Genomic DNA, 18975 nt, shown 5'->3' with positions numbered 1-18975 from the left:
CATTTTATATTTAAATACTAATTTAATATTTTACTGGTTCATTTAAATTTTCTTACAGCGTGGTCGAATTTTAAACAGGATTTAGGTTTTCAAAGTAGTCGGTTGCGTAAAGAGATATGAATTACAAGCAGCGTAGAAAAAAATGTCTAATCTAAATAATATAGTTGTTTAGAAAATGGTGTTTACAAAATGTATACAAGTATTTTTTACTTTTCATACGAGTTATATTTTTCTCCTTAGACCATCTTAAAATCGTTTAAGATATAATCAGATACTAAATAAAATAATTATCTCAAGAATTTAAACTTTCTGATTTGATACGTTTATGGAAAACTGGTAACCTCTGTTAACTGGGTAAATAGAAATTAAATCAAACGATATATGTTTTAAGCCATTTGAACCTTGTCAATGGAAGTCAATATTAGCACATTATATTATTTATTTTTAAGGTTTATGAGGTAGAATTCCATTCAATAAAAATTATTGATCTACTTATACTCGACTATGTTTTATATTTGATCTTGTTATGATACATCACCAATCATAAAAATCAATAATTAAGCATATTCATAATGATAATGATATTTGAAGTTGAAGTCACTGACTAATATCACGACACCTTAGGTATGATTTCAATTCAGCGCATTATTTTTAATGTAAATCACCACAAGATTTTACAACTTTAGTTAGTTGAGTAACCAACTTTACATTAAACATAAATTATTTTACATTATAACGACTTTAATTTCAGATTATTTTTTGATTAATTAAAATTAATATAATTAAAATTGCCAGAAGTTAAGCACGCCTTCAATATTATTGACAAAGGACATATATTATATGTCGTATGATGTATTCATTTTAAAAGATTGATTTAAAGAAGAGTGAGGAGATTAATTCAAAATTATTTAAAAATAAATTAATTATTATTTATTTTACTGAATTTGAAGTAAAATAGATTTAAAAATAAAATTTATAAAATTTAATGTAGTATTTGACACAAATAAAAAAAATTACTTAATTAATTATTAAAATACTCTTAATAATTAAAAAAATATAAAATTATAACTATTAATATTATGTATTGTAAAAATCATTACAAAAAAAATAAAAATTAATTTTTAACATGAAAAACATTGTATTATTATTATTATTATTTTTTATTAATATTACTATTATTATTATTATTATTTATTACTATAATTATTATTATTATCATTATAAACAAATATATTTATGATCGAATGATGTAACTTTATATCGAATTGCTATTAAATTACAATAATCAATATGAAATTGAAAAATATTTGACTTGTGATTATTTGAAGATTCAATATTAAATTTTGAATATTCAACACGCCTTTACATTATTAATAACGTTGGAGTGTTTCAAACACTTAAATCTGTTATCTGCATGCGAAGTAAGAATATTTCCCAGTATTTCATACAAACAACAAAGGGCAATCAAGAAAGTAAAAAAAAAGTTGTTAAAAAAACTTTTTCCATAATCAAAAACAAACATAATGTCTTCATCTACATTACTCTAATTATTCCTCTCTCCCGCCACACCATTCTCACTTCCGAAACTCCACCATCCTCAATTTTCATCACAACCACCAACAAAATCATCATGTTCAACAAAATCAACGTTACATCCTCAATTTTCACCTAATGAAGAACCGAATATGGGTTGTCATATTTTTCTTCCTATGGGTTGCATGTAACCGAATACTCCTCTCTTCAAATCTCATTTTCAACCATTGTTCTTCATTTTTTTCGTCTTCAAACATTCGTATTCATCTTCAACCATCCTGCAACATAAAAAACAACAAATATAAGGCCAAAATCATGCACTTGAAATCGAAGGGCAAATGAGATCTTTTACATTCATTTTAAAATTGTTTTGAAAATGAAATAAAAATTAATTTAAAATAAATAAAACCTATATGTAAATTTAAAAATAAATTAACCGAGATATATATTTTTCCAACATGCCAAAATAACAACTATTTCCAAATTAATATATCGACTAATAACTATATAACAGATAAATGATTCTACCAATAAAAGTCTTTCCCTTCCGGCCACCATCTTGGCTGAGGAAATTCCATTCCACAAGCTTCGGCGACTTCGAAGAGACTAAAATAACTAAGATCTTTCTCTTTTTCATTTTTAGAGCGTAAAAAAGCTCTATAAATTTCAAGCACTTCTTCCTGTCTTCTCCATTTCAGAATCTTCCACAACACCTTTGGAAAGATCTAGCGTGACAGCATCAACATTCACGGTGTGATTAAGTGTGCAAGGGTCGTGGCATTCGGTGGTGGGCGTCGGGTCGCTAGCGCAGAAGGAGGGTAGCGGGCTGTTCTGCGATGGTGTGTGGAAAACTTCCATGGGAATGGGAGAGTCCACGGCAGCAGATGAGGGCGAGGGGGAACGATGACTGTGTGCTCCAACAACAGAAACATCGCGTAAGATTTGTTCCTGCGACTCAGAAATATGGGCAAGATCAAAAGGAAAATCGAAGGGATCCTTCTTTGAAGAGTTGGAATTCGCCATTTTTTTGTTAGAATTAGTAGTACTGGGGCTCTTCACACGCGATTAAGATTTTACACAGCAACAATACCAACGTAAAACATTTATATGCTATTTTTTTACCCTATGCGGTAACCCAATCGACTAATATATTTGAATTTCAAAATGGGCTCTCCGATCCATAAGCTTAAAAGCCCATGAGAATGATATTTTATTGATCGTAATTATTATTATTATTATTATTATTGATTATGAAATAATTTTAAATTAATAAGATGATAACACATGAATAATATTAAAATATTGTGAAAAAATATCATTATCATGAATAAACCTTCATCATTATCTGAGTGTTGTTACGCTTTTAACCTTGAAGAATTGAACCTGAAGGGTTTTTTTTTACCCGTTGAGAAATAGCAAGTCTCTACACTTAAAGACAATGAGTCTAATTCGAAATTCAGTTTGAAACCCCCTAACGAAATAAATTCTAATTTTGTTCCATCTAATTTCATCAGATTCACTACTCCTAATTATAAGGTGGATTATAAATATTTCTAAATCTATAAATTTAATTGAATATTTATAACTTAAATTTCTCTCCAGCTTTTTACTAAAATAGAACTAAATTATATACTCGAAATTATCGAGATTGAAGACAATCATTTGGCCATGGATACGCGGCACCTACTTGAAGATTCTCTCCTGTTGACAATATCATGATAATTTGAATCGTGTTGCGTGCGAGTGATTACAGTATTTTGAATTTTCCAGATAAAATAATTATTATATATGTATTATAACAACCAGTGGATTATGATAACAAAAATAAAAAAAATAAATAATTCCTTGTTCTTTACAGGCACTTTCTTCTTCCAAATCTATAAGTTTCTTTCTGTACCTCATAAAAAAGCATTTCCTTTTATCTTTTTCTGAATTATAAAATATTAAAATAAAATATAACTTTCAGATTATCCAATCCATTTTTTTTAAAGAAAAAGTGATCTTTTATTTTATATAAAAGAGTCGGATTACATAATTAAAAAGAGCAAAATAGAAATATTATTTATATGGAGAGGTTTTGGAAGTGAGGAACAAACTACCTTCTTTTCATTGGATAAAATTTAACAGGCCATAATATTTTGGGTTGGAATCCTCTAAACACAATGAAGCTAACAACTACATTACTCTTATGCAGAATACGTAAATTCTACCGTTAAAACAATAAAGAAAATATTTCTCATCGATGATGATGGGCGATAAAGAAAATACATAACCTAAAATATATTAAAAACTAAATGATGACGTTACATGTATAATCATCTTATTTTAGAGAATAAAAATATAAACTAAATAGTAATATTCTTTTGTATATTATAAATGAAGTTTAATTCACCATATATAAATAGGACTGTGACAAAGAGTATAGCCGCTACTTTTGATTTTACTAATTCCTTTTAATTTAACTCTTTCAGACAGAATGAAATTTATGTTTTTTTTCTCTAATTTCTCACGAAAACTTCAACTAGTAGATGCATTATTATGCTAAAATGTTGTGATTACATCACCAAAATACTTACACGAATTCATTGACTATGGTCCAGCTAGGTGCCAATTGAAAACTTAGGTTCGGTTAGGTACCAATGTAAGGCCCACGAATGGCCACTGATGGACCATATGAATATCTCCATTCTCCACAACATAAGCATCTATCCTGCTCAACCCCGTTTTCTAGAGTACAAAATTTGCAAGACCAAACTTTGAACTTGGAAACACCTTTCTGCATTTCTGTTCCACAGGCTTCACATACCAATGCTAATGGCTGCAATACACCAGATCACCACCACAAATAATTCTAGCCAATGCATGCAAGAGCATTTTTCCAATCACATTTAAAATTGTCAAATAATAGCATTATTATTAATAACACAAAAGACCTCAACAGACACATTTTAGTCCATGCGCAGTGAGTTAACATAATATAACCAACAAACACTAGATCAATGTGTTTTTGGGAAGTTTGGGGGTGCTACAAAGCATACAAACTCCTCTGTAACGCTCACGCATTTTTCAGATAATCTCAACTTAATATGCTTTTCAAAGTTGGGTACATAGTTGCCTAGGTACAATTTCTCCAAGTGTACAGGTTTAAACATTATTAACCAGATTCTTATAGTTATAAAATGACTATAGAAATCAAGTGATGCCACATGTTGATCAATGCAGATTGAAATAACGGTTTAAAATTAAAGGCACAAGTGAAAATGGTAGAGCCTTACCTAATCATCCCTACAATCAAAATAGCAGGCTATATACATAGGTTAATCAGTAAACAAATTGACACTAACCTTTGTGTACAACATATATTGTTTTCTTTATGCCAAAACATCGTGTACACATCTAACAACCTACTTCATCAATATGGTAGAATGAACTTTAATTCCATGAATCAAGTTGGCCTCCAGCAAGACAACTTGAAAAATTGAAGAGCTTATGAAATTAGTGTCTAGGCACTATTGAATGATCCTTTTCATTCTGCTAGGCATGCTGATGTTGGATGGGAGGGCACATATTGGAAATTTTCAAGTTAATAAGATTATTGTTTTCGTGGTTGAATACTGTAATGAAATAGAACATTGTACATACATAATTTAATATTAAATGAAATCAAAACGAGAACTACTTTATACAATCTATCAATTCATTATTAAATTGTACCTTATTTAACAAAGTGCAAGTGTTGCACTGCCATTTTGCTCCCTCAAATGTTTCCTTGGCTGTTGCGGATTGGATAGCTGAAGTTTGAATAGATCTTGCAGAGGCTTCCCTAGAACTTGTATTCTCCCTTCTTTGAGGCTCACTCCTTTGAGACTTTGACCCACACCACTTGTCATCGTGCAGTCTCCTTTCAGCAGCCATGGCAGCAGCTTGTATTGGACTCAGAGAAGACTTAATATTTGTATCACCACCTAAATACTGAGGTCCTGAAGGAAGCAAAGCGCTATGACGTGCTCTGCTTTCAGCAGCTGCCAATGCAGTCTGGCGAAGTGATGACAAAGGTGCTTGCTGGGAGGATCCACCTAGACGTCTTCCATAAAGCTCAAATCCTTTCCCAGTGTTATTAATCCCTTTGACCATCAGTTCTTCACATTCCTACAGCAGAAAATAGGGTTTTAACTAAAGATACTAATTATCTATGACCAATGCCAATAAGGATGTGCGTATATATACAAAGATAGCAAGTCGGCAGAAATAATATATTCATAAACTATTATCAGCACATCATGTGAAAATAAGGATTCCACTTTTTATATAGGCAATGTAATCTTATGAGTCTTCCTTTTAAATTTCATCAATACATGAAATATTCAATTAGGTAAACTACTTAAAGAGATGGGTGCATATCTACCAGGATAACTTTTGTGTGAACCATAAATTTATGCTAAATTTTAGAACTAATGGACTACAAATATAAATTGATAGAGAGCAACACATCATTACCCTTCTGATTTCATCCAAAAGGTTATAAAACTGAGCATTATGGGGACCATGTTCATTATGGCAAAGCTCGTGCAACATGGTATCGAGAATCTGCTCATATGGGAAGAAATCCCAATCGCAGTTTGGCCTCCGCAATCTAATCTTTATTTCTGCACCCGGTCCTATATTTAACCCTAAAAGTGACGGATTGGCAGGGCTGCACACCAAAGTATTAGACGACTGATACTAACACAAGAACATAGCATTTAGAAAAGTAAAAGGAAGTGAATTCAATAATCAAGTACCAGAATTCAGAAAGAACATTGACTTTCCATTTCCTTTTTCGCATTATCGGTTGAACCTGCTTAGCTACCTTTTCAAGAATCTTCCTTGCTTCATCTTCTCCGATTCTTTTTAGCGGCTTGATTTCCCAGACTTTGTTAAGATCATTAAGATCCATGCTAGCATAAGAAAGAGGCTCCTAAGCTTTGGTTGGTTCAATTCTTACGCTCTTTTGATCCTTGTTACTGTTATCTCTAACATCTTCCAAACACAAAAATTAATTAAATATAGATAATTATGTCTATTTCACTGATTGAAATTTTAAATTTTGAACGAAAACTCTTATCTCTGACACCGCTTAATTTTTTAATTGATTAGTCGGATGTGTAGTGTATGGTTGGATTGCGAATTAATTTTGAATTGATTATTCGAATTATAGATTCATATTAAATTTATTTATTTTTATTTCAATTTTAATTTTGAACAAATTAAATAAACATATTAAATCCTAAAAATAATAATTATTTTTAAACTAATTTATAATTTTAGTAAAAAAAGTATCATTTCAAAAAAAAAAATTAAATACATTTGTCTTTGATTAAGAAATATAAAAATATTATAACTATTTTTTATTGTCTTTGATCTTTAATTTTTTATTTGATGAAATTTTTTTTGTTTAGATAATTTTTATTATCTTTTAACGTATTTTTATTTTAATATTATTTTTCATTTACTTATTTTATTATACCTTTAATTATATTACTCTTCATACCACTTTATTCAATAATATATCAAATTATTTTTAAATATTGATAATTTTCATTTTTTTAATATTTTGATGATATAAATTTGGATAGCTTTTTATATAATTCTATTTACTATAATTCGTTTTTATAAGAATATTTTATTACATATTTCATTTACTATAATATAATAAATCATTATCATAAACACTTTTTATCAACATCAAACATTGAAATTTAAAACATAAAATATTTATATTTAAACCGAAATATTATTATTTTAATTTTATTATTTATTTATTTCGTTCTAAAATTTTAAAAGAAAATAGAGTTATACAAATATAATATTTGTTTTAATATTTGACATAAAGAAAAAAAATATATTGCTTTAATATTAAATATTTTGATAATGTTATGATGTTTTGGGCGTGATTTTTATTTTTGTCATAATTTTTTTTAAAATAAAATAATAAGTATAAATACGAGTATATCGATATATCTATCTCGTATTTAATAAAAATGAAGACAATTATGTAATAGAAATGACATGAGTAAAAAGTTATATATTATTGCAGATAATGATAATTTTTTATTACGAACAGACAGAGTAATAAAACCCGCACTGATCCCGATGTCACCCGTAAATCTAACTTGACGGCCTCATAATGATTTCAGATAGGTTGATTAAATTTAATTTTGTCTCTTAATTACCACCATTAATTCTTCAATGCTATATTCCAAAATAGAAAAAGAGAAAAAAACAAATTTTCTGACACTTTAAGGGTATAAAACTGCTTCATCATAAATGCTTGTCACCTCATCTACCTACTTTTTTATGCCTTTTTAATATTATATGTACTTTTTTTATAGTTATTATATATTAAATTTATCTTTCGATAAACAATGTTGCATCTGAATAAAACGATTCACCTCTGTCAATGTACCCGTTAATGGAAAGATATGTTTAAATCCTCCCTTCAGTATGATAAATATTCATATTAGTTTCTAATAACAAAAAAATATAGTTTAAAAATAAAAGACTAATTCCATTAATCATATTTAAAATTTACTAATTATTAAAATAACTGAAAACATATTTAATAGTAATTATTATATGTGTTTATTAAAAAATTAATAATAATATCATTTTTCTCTCTAATAAATACAATCTGATAATTACTAAAAGTGAAAAAAATTAACAATTACTTCATCTATTTAACAAAATTCAAATAAACTTAATGAAACTAAAACTTTTTATGTTAAAACTATAATTTTCTTTTTCATTATACTCAAATTAAAATACATTGTACTATATGCGACTGTCAAGACAAACTAATCAGGAAAGGTAAATATCATTAATGGTCAACTAATACGTTAATGGTCATATTAAATGCGAATATACACTATTTATTAGTGATTGACAGGTTATATTGCACAACAATATGGTATTAATGGACAATTAGCAAGTATATTAGCAAGTATTATTGGATTTATTGTCATATCAAATATGAATTAATGAGCTTGATTGACATAAGCCCTATAAATATAGGGTTAAGGCCCAAGTAAAGACATCTTTTTATATCCTAATAAAATATAGACATTTTTATGAAACATATCTGACTTGAGCGTCGGAGTGTTTTCTGCAGGTCAACAACCCATGGGAGTAGATTGTGTTCTCGGAGAGGATTGGACAATCGAAAGAGAGCAGAGAAAGGAAGGACAACCGACCCTCGGACCAATTCAACCGAAACATTTTGGCGTCCACCGTGGGGCCGAGCGACATCCCCATGATTCCACGAGGAACCAGACGTGCGCTCGGTCTCGACATCGCTACTTCGAGTCAATACCAGGTTTTGCAACAAGAGTAAAATATTTCGTAATAATTTCTAAAGGCATGTCTTTTGTTTTGAGAACTTTCAAGAAGGTTCAGTCCTACGTTCAACCTTGATAAGACTTACGTGTCTACACTTTTGGTATGAATAAAGCCAGACAATTTCCATCCAATCACAGGTTGCAGGGCGATGGCACAAAACCCAGGGAACGCTCTCCGAGAGCTTCTGGTCCTAAACCGAGCGGTGAAGAGTGTTCGTGAACTCTCACTCCCATCCACAAAATCCAGGGAACACTCTCCGAGAGCTCCTGATCCTAAACCGAGCGGTGAAGAATGTTCGTGAACTCTCACTCTCGTCCACAAAACCCAGGGAACACTCTTCGAGAGCTCCTGGTCCTAAACCGACCGGTGAAGAGTGTTCGTGAACTCTCACTCTCGTCCACAAAACCCAGGGGACACTCTCCGAGAGCTCCTGGTCCTAAACCAAGCGGTGAAGAGTGTTCATGAACTCTCACTCTTGTCCACAAAACCCAAGGAACGCTCTCCGAGAGCTCCTGGTCCTAAACCAAGCGGTCACAAGTATTTGGCCATTCTCAAACCACAGCACACCGCCCGGTGATTCAAAAGGGTAATCACTCTTTCCCGCCACTTTAAATTCGTCTGGCGTATTTAAACCCCTTCGCACCTACAAACAGTTGTTCGGGGCTTGGGGGACTTAATGTACTATACCTGACAACTGACCCATTGTCAGACAAACTAATCAGGAAAGGTAAATATCATTAATGGCCAATTAATACGTTTAATGGTCATATTAAATGTGAATATATGTTTATTATTAGTGATTAACATGTCATATTGCACAAGAATATGGTATTAATGGACAATTAACAGGTATATTAGCAAGTATTATTAGATTTATTGTCATATCAAATATGAATTAATGAGCTTGATTGAGATAAGCCCTATAAATATAGGGTTAAGGCCCAAGTAAAGACATCATTTTCTATCCTAATAAAATTTAGACCTCTTTATGAAACATATATGACTTGAGCGTCGGAGTGTCTTCTGAGCAAGAAAGGACAACCGATCCTCAGACCAATTCAACCGAAATATACATCAATATTTATGATAATAAAGTAATTTTTTTTCTAGAACAATGTTCCTAAGATTATAAAAACTATTATTATACACAACAAATAAACTTGTTTTAGGAAATGTTCATATTAAGTAGGTAAAGGATGTTTTCTTTTACATTTAAATTTAAATATTTTCTCTTTTTATAATTTTAAAAATTAATTTTTTAACATTATCAAATTTTTTTATTATTATAAAATTAATATATGTTTTGGTTATTATAAGATTTTATTTGTGTATAGTATAATATTTTGTATAACTTTTTCATTATTCAAATTCCATTTTGATATAAAATATTAAATATATAATAATATTATAAATATATATTTTTAATAAAAATGAAAATGAAATAAAAGTTTTATATGCATCAAGTATAAAGACAAAAGTAAAATTTTGGCTTAATTGCTTGGTTTGTCCCAGTTTGGTTGAAGTGTGTCAAATTTGTCCCCTCTTTTAAAAAAGTTACTATTTCGTCCACATGTAGTTTAAAAGTGTTAATTGTATCCAATAATAGAAAATTTTGTGTCAATAAAGTCCTCTCCATTAAATACAGACTAACATTGTTAAGTGACTGATGATTTGGCAGTTGAGAAATAAAACATGTCAAAAGAGTTTGGTTTAGCTGACAAAGGAGATCAAAACGTGGATTCCCGTAAGTGGGAAGAACCCCAACGAGGTTATAAGTGAGAGATGCGTGGTGGGTCTCCATTTATCGTGGTGGATGTCTTCTTCTTGGTTAGGGTTTGCTGAGCTTGGTGAGTTTATTGTTGTTGATGTACTTGTTCTTTGTGTTCTTCTTCCCTCTTTGAGAAAATATTGTAGTGAGGTTGTGTCCTTTTGGCATTGGCTTAGGAAGTGACAATGTCATTGAATCATCAGTGTTGTTCGTCTTGCTCATGGGGGAGCTCTCATGTTGTTTCATCGAGAGGATTGGTTGGAACCAACATATGTCATCGTGGGGAGGTTGCTGTGTTGAGAGTGGCTAAAACAGTGAAGAACGACCGCAAGCAATTTTGGGGATGTCCTAGTTACAATGTTTGTTCAATGGCTATAGTTTCATTTTTGTGATTACTTTATTTTTTGAGTAATGAAATGATTGTGGTTGGATGTTTTGATTAGCGGACTCATAAATGAAGAATTTCAAGGATGCAATTATTTTAAATGGCGCAATAAAGATAATTTGGATGAAAGGGATACTACTATTGCTAGACAAAGGAGAAAATATATTAGTCTGGAGAAATTTGCTATGGTTTCTCATAAATGGGAGAAGCAACTAACATGGATGTTATGTTTTATGGAGTTTATTAACATCATCCTTGTTTGTATGTTGTTCAAAATTTCATGATGTGTTGTAATAGACAATGTGTTATATTAGACAATTATTGTGATGTCGAAGTTCGCAATATTGTAATCGGATGTTTTTAAATGAATTACAAATCTCAAATTCTGCTTTCAATAGCTAATTTGCAGTGTAATGTAAGAAGTGTGTGGATTTTTGAATGTTACAGTGTAATGTTACAATGATATAAGATGTAAGCAAAAGCTGTATGGACATCTGGTGCTTCATATATTTCAAGTGCAGGTCAATCACTTACTGTCAAAACTGATAGAGATGGACTGATTATACCTTACCAAAATCCTGCTCACAGTGATGATGTTGAGTTCAATGTAGTTCAAAATATCAGGGTAATGATTTATTGAAGTGTGAGGATAATGTTACATTCACAAGGACTGAGAAAGCCAAATATTATCAAGACGCTATTGGTGGAGCTGCCAATTACTTTCCAGGAATTATGGGAGATTTAAATTTAAAACCATTTGACAAATCTTTGTATAATCTCTTAGGAATGACAATTAATTTTAAGGTTGGAACTCATGATCACGATTCTTGTTATAACAATTTTATGGATAAGGTGTTTGTTCAAAATATTTCTTATAATGAGTGGGACAACCCTCTTCTTTTAGTTAGGCTAGTTCATTCTCAATTATAATGATATTATTAGCTTATATAGTCCTAATGTTGCTAGTTAGCTAGATGTACAGTAATTTGTGAAAGCTTAGAACTATAGATTCTTGAATTTATAATTGCCATCAGGTATTTTCCAAACTTCTGTTAACTAATGCCTTACAGACAACGACTTAGTTTAATCTTTTCTATATTATGTGTTTTAGTTTTTATTTAATTAATACTTTATTTTCTACTTGTTAACATGAGTTGTAAGGTCGTTTGAAGCAAAACTCTACTGATATGAAACTTTCGGCTTGAACCTACAATGTATTTTAGATGAAGTAATTGAAATAAAATAGTAGGAAATTTAAAATCCTAAAAATTATGCCTAAAGACAAAAATGCCTAAGAGAACTAAATCTGTAAATTATGCAGTTTGAGTGGCTGGAACACATTTGAATGATTAAAACTATGCATGATATGAATTAAATCCTACTAAACAATTAAAAATTAACAAAAAGGCATTTGAAACCAGAATTAGACAACAAATGGAATAAAACAGCGTGACTCGTGCTGATAGCAAAGTGCATAAGGTGGTCTATTATGCAGAATTGATTCATATGAAATGTTATGGATCATGATATGATCATGAAAACAAGTTTGAAACAATACTAATTGAACATTAAAACTGAGAAATACTAAAAAGAACTAAAATTCCTAAAATTCAGAAAATCACTAACTAATAAGAACTAGTAATTGAGTTCTTACTCAATTAGTAAGAACTAAAACTAAGATTTAAACCTATAATTGAGCTGAGAGACATGAATCTAATATAGAAACGATCATGAAATAATACTTGGAAGTCCAATTAAGCAACAAAAATCAAAATTCAACATTAAAATTAAAACTAGATCCAGTGCCGCGAGAGGTAACAAATTTAACTACCAAATAAAAATTAACTGAATATCTCTTCCAAGTGCACTTTACAAATAAAAAAGGTGCTATCCAAAACAAAGTTTAGAATACATATTAATAACATTTTTTGAGATACAAATCAGTTCTAAGGTGTTGTTGCAGTTCGGTCAATCTCGCATTGTGTTATCTGACTAGATTGAGTTGGAGCAACTTGTGCAGCTTGTGGGCAAGTATTTCTTTTATGTTCAAGCTGTCTACATATGCTACATCTTTTACGTGTTCCACCTTTTCTTAGTTGAGTGTCATCTTTCTTAAGCTCCCAAGACTCTAATCTTCTTTTCTTTTTAGGTCTACCAGGCAAAATCCTCTTAGGTGGAGGCAACAGATCAGGCATTGAAGTCATCTCCCACATATGAGCACCGTTGACAGGATATATCATTGGAAAGTATGTCTCTTCATAGGTTGACTTTGTAAACCAATGTGGGATGTAGTCTTCTCCATTGATGTTTAAAAATGACATGCCAGTGAGGGCATGACAGCATGGGAGTCCTGTTATACTCCACTTTCTGCAACTACAGTCTAGTTTATCTATGTCAACAACAAACTTCTCACTAATGTTGGAAGTGTGTCTCACTTCAAATATTTTCAATCTTGACGAGCTGCAAAATAATAGTTGGATTCAAAATAACACTATATTTAATTGACCAAAATAAAACTTACTTTTACATTATAACAGGGTACAAAACATTAGAGTAGGACTGTCAACCCATCAGGGTACAACACTCATTCAAACCGAATAACGCAGTTTAACATTTCCTATGTTACTGTATGGTTTACAGTAACCAATACTTAGTATGTCATTTACCTCTGTGTCTGCATCACACTTTTCTTATCTTTTGGTTCCTAAAGTGACTCAGAAATTACACTTTCAGAAAGCACTTTAAACACACCATAAACAATTAAAAGAATTTTGTACTGAACCCTAAACACAACATAAATAAATACTTTAACCTACACAATGGGAGACCGCACAGAAAACACCCATAATATGGGGCAACAACCAAACAGAAATAATAGTTAATGGGGGACAACCAAACAGAAACAATACTTTATGGGGGACCACAACAAAACCAAACACACACACACACGAAGTAAACACACACACCAAAGCAACCATAAACGCAACGAAAGCAATGTTACACGCACATTCGAATGGGCCACGAACAATGCGAGTCGCACTTCCAAATACCCCACGAACAATGCGAAAAGCACTTCCAAATCACCAAACGCGCATCTGCTTTCGAAAGCCCCAATTGCGATTTTTCACTCTTCGTCAACTAACAAACACTCTAAATCAATTTGATTTCGAAAGCCCCAATTTTATTTCGTTCACAAATAAAAACCCCTAAATCAATTATCATTTTAATTTTCCTAATTCAATAACCTATTTCCATGTCACCCTACCTTTCATTCACATCGTAATTACCAATATTGCCACTCTTTTGACACGTTTTATTTCTCAACTGTTAAATCATCAGTCACTTAACACGGTTAGTCTGTATTTAATGTAGAGGACTTTATTGACACAAATTTTTCTATTATTGAATATAATTGACACTTTTAAACCACATGAAAACGAAATAGTAATTTTTTTAAAAGAGAGAACGAGTTTGACACACTTCAACCAAACTGGAACAAACCAAACAATTAAGCCTAAAATTTTACTCCAAAAATAAAATTGTAATATGAAAACCTCATCTCTTCTGTTCGTCCTATCCAAATCTTTCTCAGTGAATATATATATATATATATATATATATATATATATATATATATATATATATATATATATCCAGTATTATTACTATATATTTAGTTACATAAAGAAAGATTAAATACATTCCATAAGCACAATTTTTAAAGTAAAAAGTTAGTTGAATTGACACCGAAAGACCATAAAAAATTCAAAATCCCACCTTCTGAATGTGAAAGCTCGAAGACAACAGAGAGACCATTTATGTGTTTACGACAACAATGAATGATGTTTCAACCATGAGTCAGAGTCCAGAAGAGTTGATTTCCCATTGCAGCGGTGCTTGCCAAAGGTGAGACCTTTATGCTTCTTCACTTCAAGCAATGCATTCCACCATCTTCACCATGTGGCTTATTTTCTTGTCTTGCTTCTTTTGTGCTGTATCTGCACTCAACTCCGATGGGGTCACCCTGTTGTCACTCATGAGGCACTGGAAATCCGTGCCTACTTCCATAAACACCACCTGGCTTGCCTCTGATTCCACTCCATGCTCCTCCTGGGTAGGACTTCAATGTGACCATGCCCACCATGTCATCTACCTTAACCTCACAGGTTATGGGATTTCTGGTCAATTAGGTCCTGAAATTGGAAATATTTCTCGCCTACAGTACTTAGACCTTACAGGTAACAACCTCAATGGCCCAATACCTCACTCCTTAAAAAACTTGCACAGCCTCCAGTTTCTCAGCCTTGCTCAAAATCAGCTATCTGGTGAAATTCCACATTCCTTGTCTCAAATACCTGGACTGCAGCTTGTTGATCTATCATCTAACCTTTTAAGGGGTTCCATCCCCACCAGCATTGGGAACATGTCTGAGCTCCTGCTGTTGTATCTCCAGAGTAACCAGTTGTCTGAGACAATTCCTTCATCCATTGGGAATTGCAGTAAATTGCTAGAATTGTATCTGGATAGGAATCAGTTGGAGGGTGTCCTGCCTCAGAGTCTAAATAATCTCGGTCTTCTGGATCATTTTGTTGTCTCCGGTAATAGACTTACGGGTACTGTTTCTTTGGGTTCAACTAGTTGCAAAAATTTAGTAGTTTTGGATCTCTCAGACAATGACTTTAGTGGTGGCCTTCCCTCAAGCATGGGGAACTGTAGTAGTTTATCGGAACTTGTTGCCGTGAACTGCAATTTGATAGGGAATATTCCACCCTCCTTTGGCCTACTGACCAAGCTTTCTATTCTATATCTTCCACTAAACCGTTTATCTGGAAAAATACCTCCAGAAATTGGCAACTGCAACTCTCTAACAGAGTTACAGCTGTATTCCAATCGACTTGAGGGAAACATTCCAAGTGAGTTGGGAAAACTAAGAAAACTGGTGGATTTGCAATTGTTTTCAAATCAATTGACAGGTGAAATTCCACTCAGCATCTGGAAGATTAAAGGTCTTCAGTCTCTGCATCTGTATAATAACAGTCTTTCTGGAGAATTGCCATTGGAGATTGCAGAGCTCAGACAGCTGAAAAACATCACTTTGTTTAACAACCAGTTTTCCGGTGTCATACCTCAAAACTTGGGAATTAACAGCAGTTTAGTTCTGTTGGACTTCACAAGTAATAAATTCACTGGCAACATCCCACCAAATCTGTGTTTTGGCAAGAAGTTAAAGATCCTGAATTTGGGCATCAATCAACTTCAAGGTAGCGTACCTCCTTATGTTGGGAGCTGTACAACCCTTACAAGATTAATCCTCAAACAGAATAATTTTACTGGGCCTCTTCCTCATTTTAAGAGCTGTCAAAATCTCGTTTATATGGAAATTGGCAACAACAAAATTCATGGAGCAATTCCATTAAGTTTGGGAAACTGCACACGTATCACTGACTTAATTCTGCCCATGAACAAATTTACAGGGCCAATACCATCAGAGCTAGGGAACCTAGTGAATCTTCGGACTTTGAATCTGGCTCACAACAACTTAGAAGGTCCTTTGCCCTCTCAGCTATCAAAGTGCACCCAAATGGACAAGTTTGATGTCGGATTCAATTTCCTAAATGGTTCATTGCCATCAAGTCTGCAGAGCTGGACAAGGTTAACCACATTAATTTTGAGCGAGAATCGCTTTAGTGGGGGCCTCCCATCTTTCCTGTCGGAATTCAAGATGATTTCTGAGCTACAACTTGGTGGCAATCTGTTCGGAGGCAAAATTCCCATATCAGTTGGAGCAATGCAGAACTTGATCTATGGTTTGAATCTAAGTTCAAATGGGTTGACTGGTGAAATTCCTGTAGAGATTAGGAACCTGAAAATGTTGCGAACACTAGCTCTGTCTCATAACAATTTGACAGGAAGCATAGAAGTTCTTGGTGAACTCATCTCCTTAGTGGAACTCAATATTTCATACAATTCTTTTAGTGGTATTGTACCAAAGGCGCTGATGAAGTTGCTTAATTGTCCCTTGTCATCGTTTCTGGGCAATCCTGGCCTATGCATCAGATGTTCAACGTCAGATTGCTTGGCTTGCTCGGAAAGAAGCTCTCTAAAATCATGCGATGACAAATCTGCTAAACGGAAAGGCTTGAGTAAAGTTCAAATTGTGAAGATGTTTCTTGGATTATCCATATTTCTTGGTTTGTCGTTGCTGGCATTAGTTTGTGTTGTTGTTTTTGGGAGAACAGCTAAGCAGGAAAACCATATCTCTTCTGAACAGGGTTCTTCATCCCTTCTTAACAAAGTCATGGAGGCTACAGAAAACCTAAATGATCGATATATTATTGGTAGAGGAGCCCACGGAATTGTTTATAAAGTTCTGATAGGTCCAGACAAAGCTTTTGCGGTGAAAAAGATAAGATTTACTGCCAGTCAAGGTAAGAACTCGAGCATGGCCAGAGAAATTCAGACCCTTGGGAAAATCAGGCATCGAAATCTTGTCAAATTGGAAGACTTTTGGTTGAGAAAAGATTGTGGTCTAATTTTGTACAGCTACATGGCAAATGGAAGTCTCCATGATGTTTTGCATGAAAGGGCTCCAACACCAACCTTAAAGTGGAATGTCCGGTATGAGATAGCTGTTGGAATTGCTCATGGATTAGCTTATCTCCACTATGACTGTGACCCTCCCATCGTGCACCGAGACATCAAGCCCAGCAATATACTTCTAGACTCCGACATGGTGCCTCACATTGCTGACTTTGGTATTGCCAAACTTCTGGAACAGTCTTCTCCTGCTTCAAATACTTCCATTGCTGTGCCGGGTACAATTGGTTATATTGCTCCAGGTAAGTCTTGTACATTATTATTGATTGGATGTGTGTTTCCTTTACAAATCAGATTTCATAAATCATCTTATGCATTAAGTAACATGCTTGTTGGCTTGTTTGTGACATTGACAGAGAATGCTTATGCAACAAGTAGTAGGGAGTCTGATGTGTACAGCTACGGGGTTGTTTTGCTTGAGCTGATAACAAGAAAGAAGGCAGCCACAGATCCTTCGTATGAGGATGGTGTTTTGGTGGATTGGGTTAGGTCTGTCTGGAGGGAAACAGGACAAATTCATCAAATTGCTGATTCAATACTTTCCTGCGAATTTGCTGATACCCATATAATGGAAAACCTTACTAAAGTGCTTATGGTTGGTTTGAGATGTACTGAGAAGGATCCACACAAGAGACCCACAATGAGAGATGTTATTAATCAATTAAACTAGAAAGAGGGCTATTTAGTGAAAAAGAAAAACAGATTATTTTTATACTTGTGATGAATTAAGATGTATCGTGCATTACGCTATCCATCAGATCAAAGAGCCTTGCACACAGAAGCAACATCAATAATAATTAGTACAATTACTGCTCTGCTAAACTATCATCATTGATCTCACTGCTTACCTTCCTCCACCCTCAATTATCTTCACTAAATAATAATTAGACAAAATTCAGACTTATTTTAATACAACCGTTTATTACTTAAAATTATAATGTTATTTCAGTCATTCATATTGATTTTCAATACTGTTTTTTTATTTTTAAAATTATAAAAACAATTAGTTTTAGTAAAAAGTAAGTAACACTAGAAGAAATATCAAAGAAATATATTAGAGGGACTGACTCTAATAAAATAAATAGATGTACAATATAATTAAAACTCTAACTTTATATATCAAATTAGTGATAGAGATTTTAAGGGCACCATAAGTCATTACATGCGTGTATATATTTATCTTGTTCTCTAAATTTTTAAAAGCTATGTGTCTTATTTTTATTTAGTATTTTACGTGTAGACAACATGACAAATTAACTGTCTATCATGTTTAAGTGTTTATTTGTCTCTTGTTCTTCGCATTATGATTGTATATACT

The 18975-nt window shown here is 32.5% G+C and overlaps 2 protein-coding genes across 3 annotated transcripts; one reads left to right on the top strand and one right to left on the bottom strand.

The window, feature by feature from the left end:
- Positions 1–4043: 4043 nt before the first annotated feature.
- Positions 4044–6570, bottom strand: LOC108333143 (DNA-dependent metalloprotease WSS1). 2 transcript variants are annotated; one of them, XM_017568488.2, is made up of 4 exons: positions 6315–6569; positions 6031–6226; positions 5248–5682; positions 4044–4351 (listed from the first exon to the last, which is right to left on the bottom strand). In XM_017568488.2, exons 1-4 carry the CDS (start codon positions 6467–6469, stop codon positions 4163–4165), a joined length of 975 nt encoding a protein of 324 aa, XP_017423977.1. In that variant the 5' UTR covers positions 6470–6569; the 3' UTR covers positions 4044–4162. The 2 variants fall into 2 exon arrangements, with proteins under 2 accessions (XP_017423977.1, XP_017423979.1); XM_017568490.2 differs by having other exon boundaries at positions 4209–4384; positions 6315–6570.
- Positions 6571–14730: 8160 nt separating this feature from the next.
- Positions 14731–18479, top strand: LOC108332370 (receptor-like protein kinase). Its single transcript, XM_017567605.2, has 2 exons — positions 14731–17899; positions 18014–18479. Exons 1-2 carry the CDS (start codon positions 14998–15000, stop codon positions 18325–18327), a joined length of 3216 nt encoding a protein of 1071 aa, XP_017423094.1. The 5' UTR covers positions 14731–14997; the 3' UTR covers positions 18328–18479.
- The last annotated feature ends 496 nt before the right edge of the window (positions 18480–18975 follow it).

Source organism: Vigna angularis, chromosome 11 (genome assembly GCF_016808095.1).
Source record: "Vigna angularis cultivar LongXiaoDou No.4 chromosome 11, ASM1680809v1, whole genome shotgun sequence".
NCBI classification, from domain to species: domain Eukaryota; kingdom Viridiplantae; phylum Streptophyta; class Magnoliopsida; order Fabales; family Fabaceae; genus Vigna; species Vigna angularis.
The sequence above is the reverse complement of the archived record's forward strand: the minus strand, read 5'-3'. Positions and strand labels throughout refer to the sequence as shown.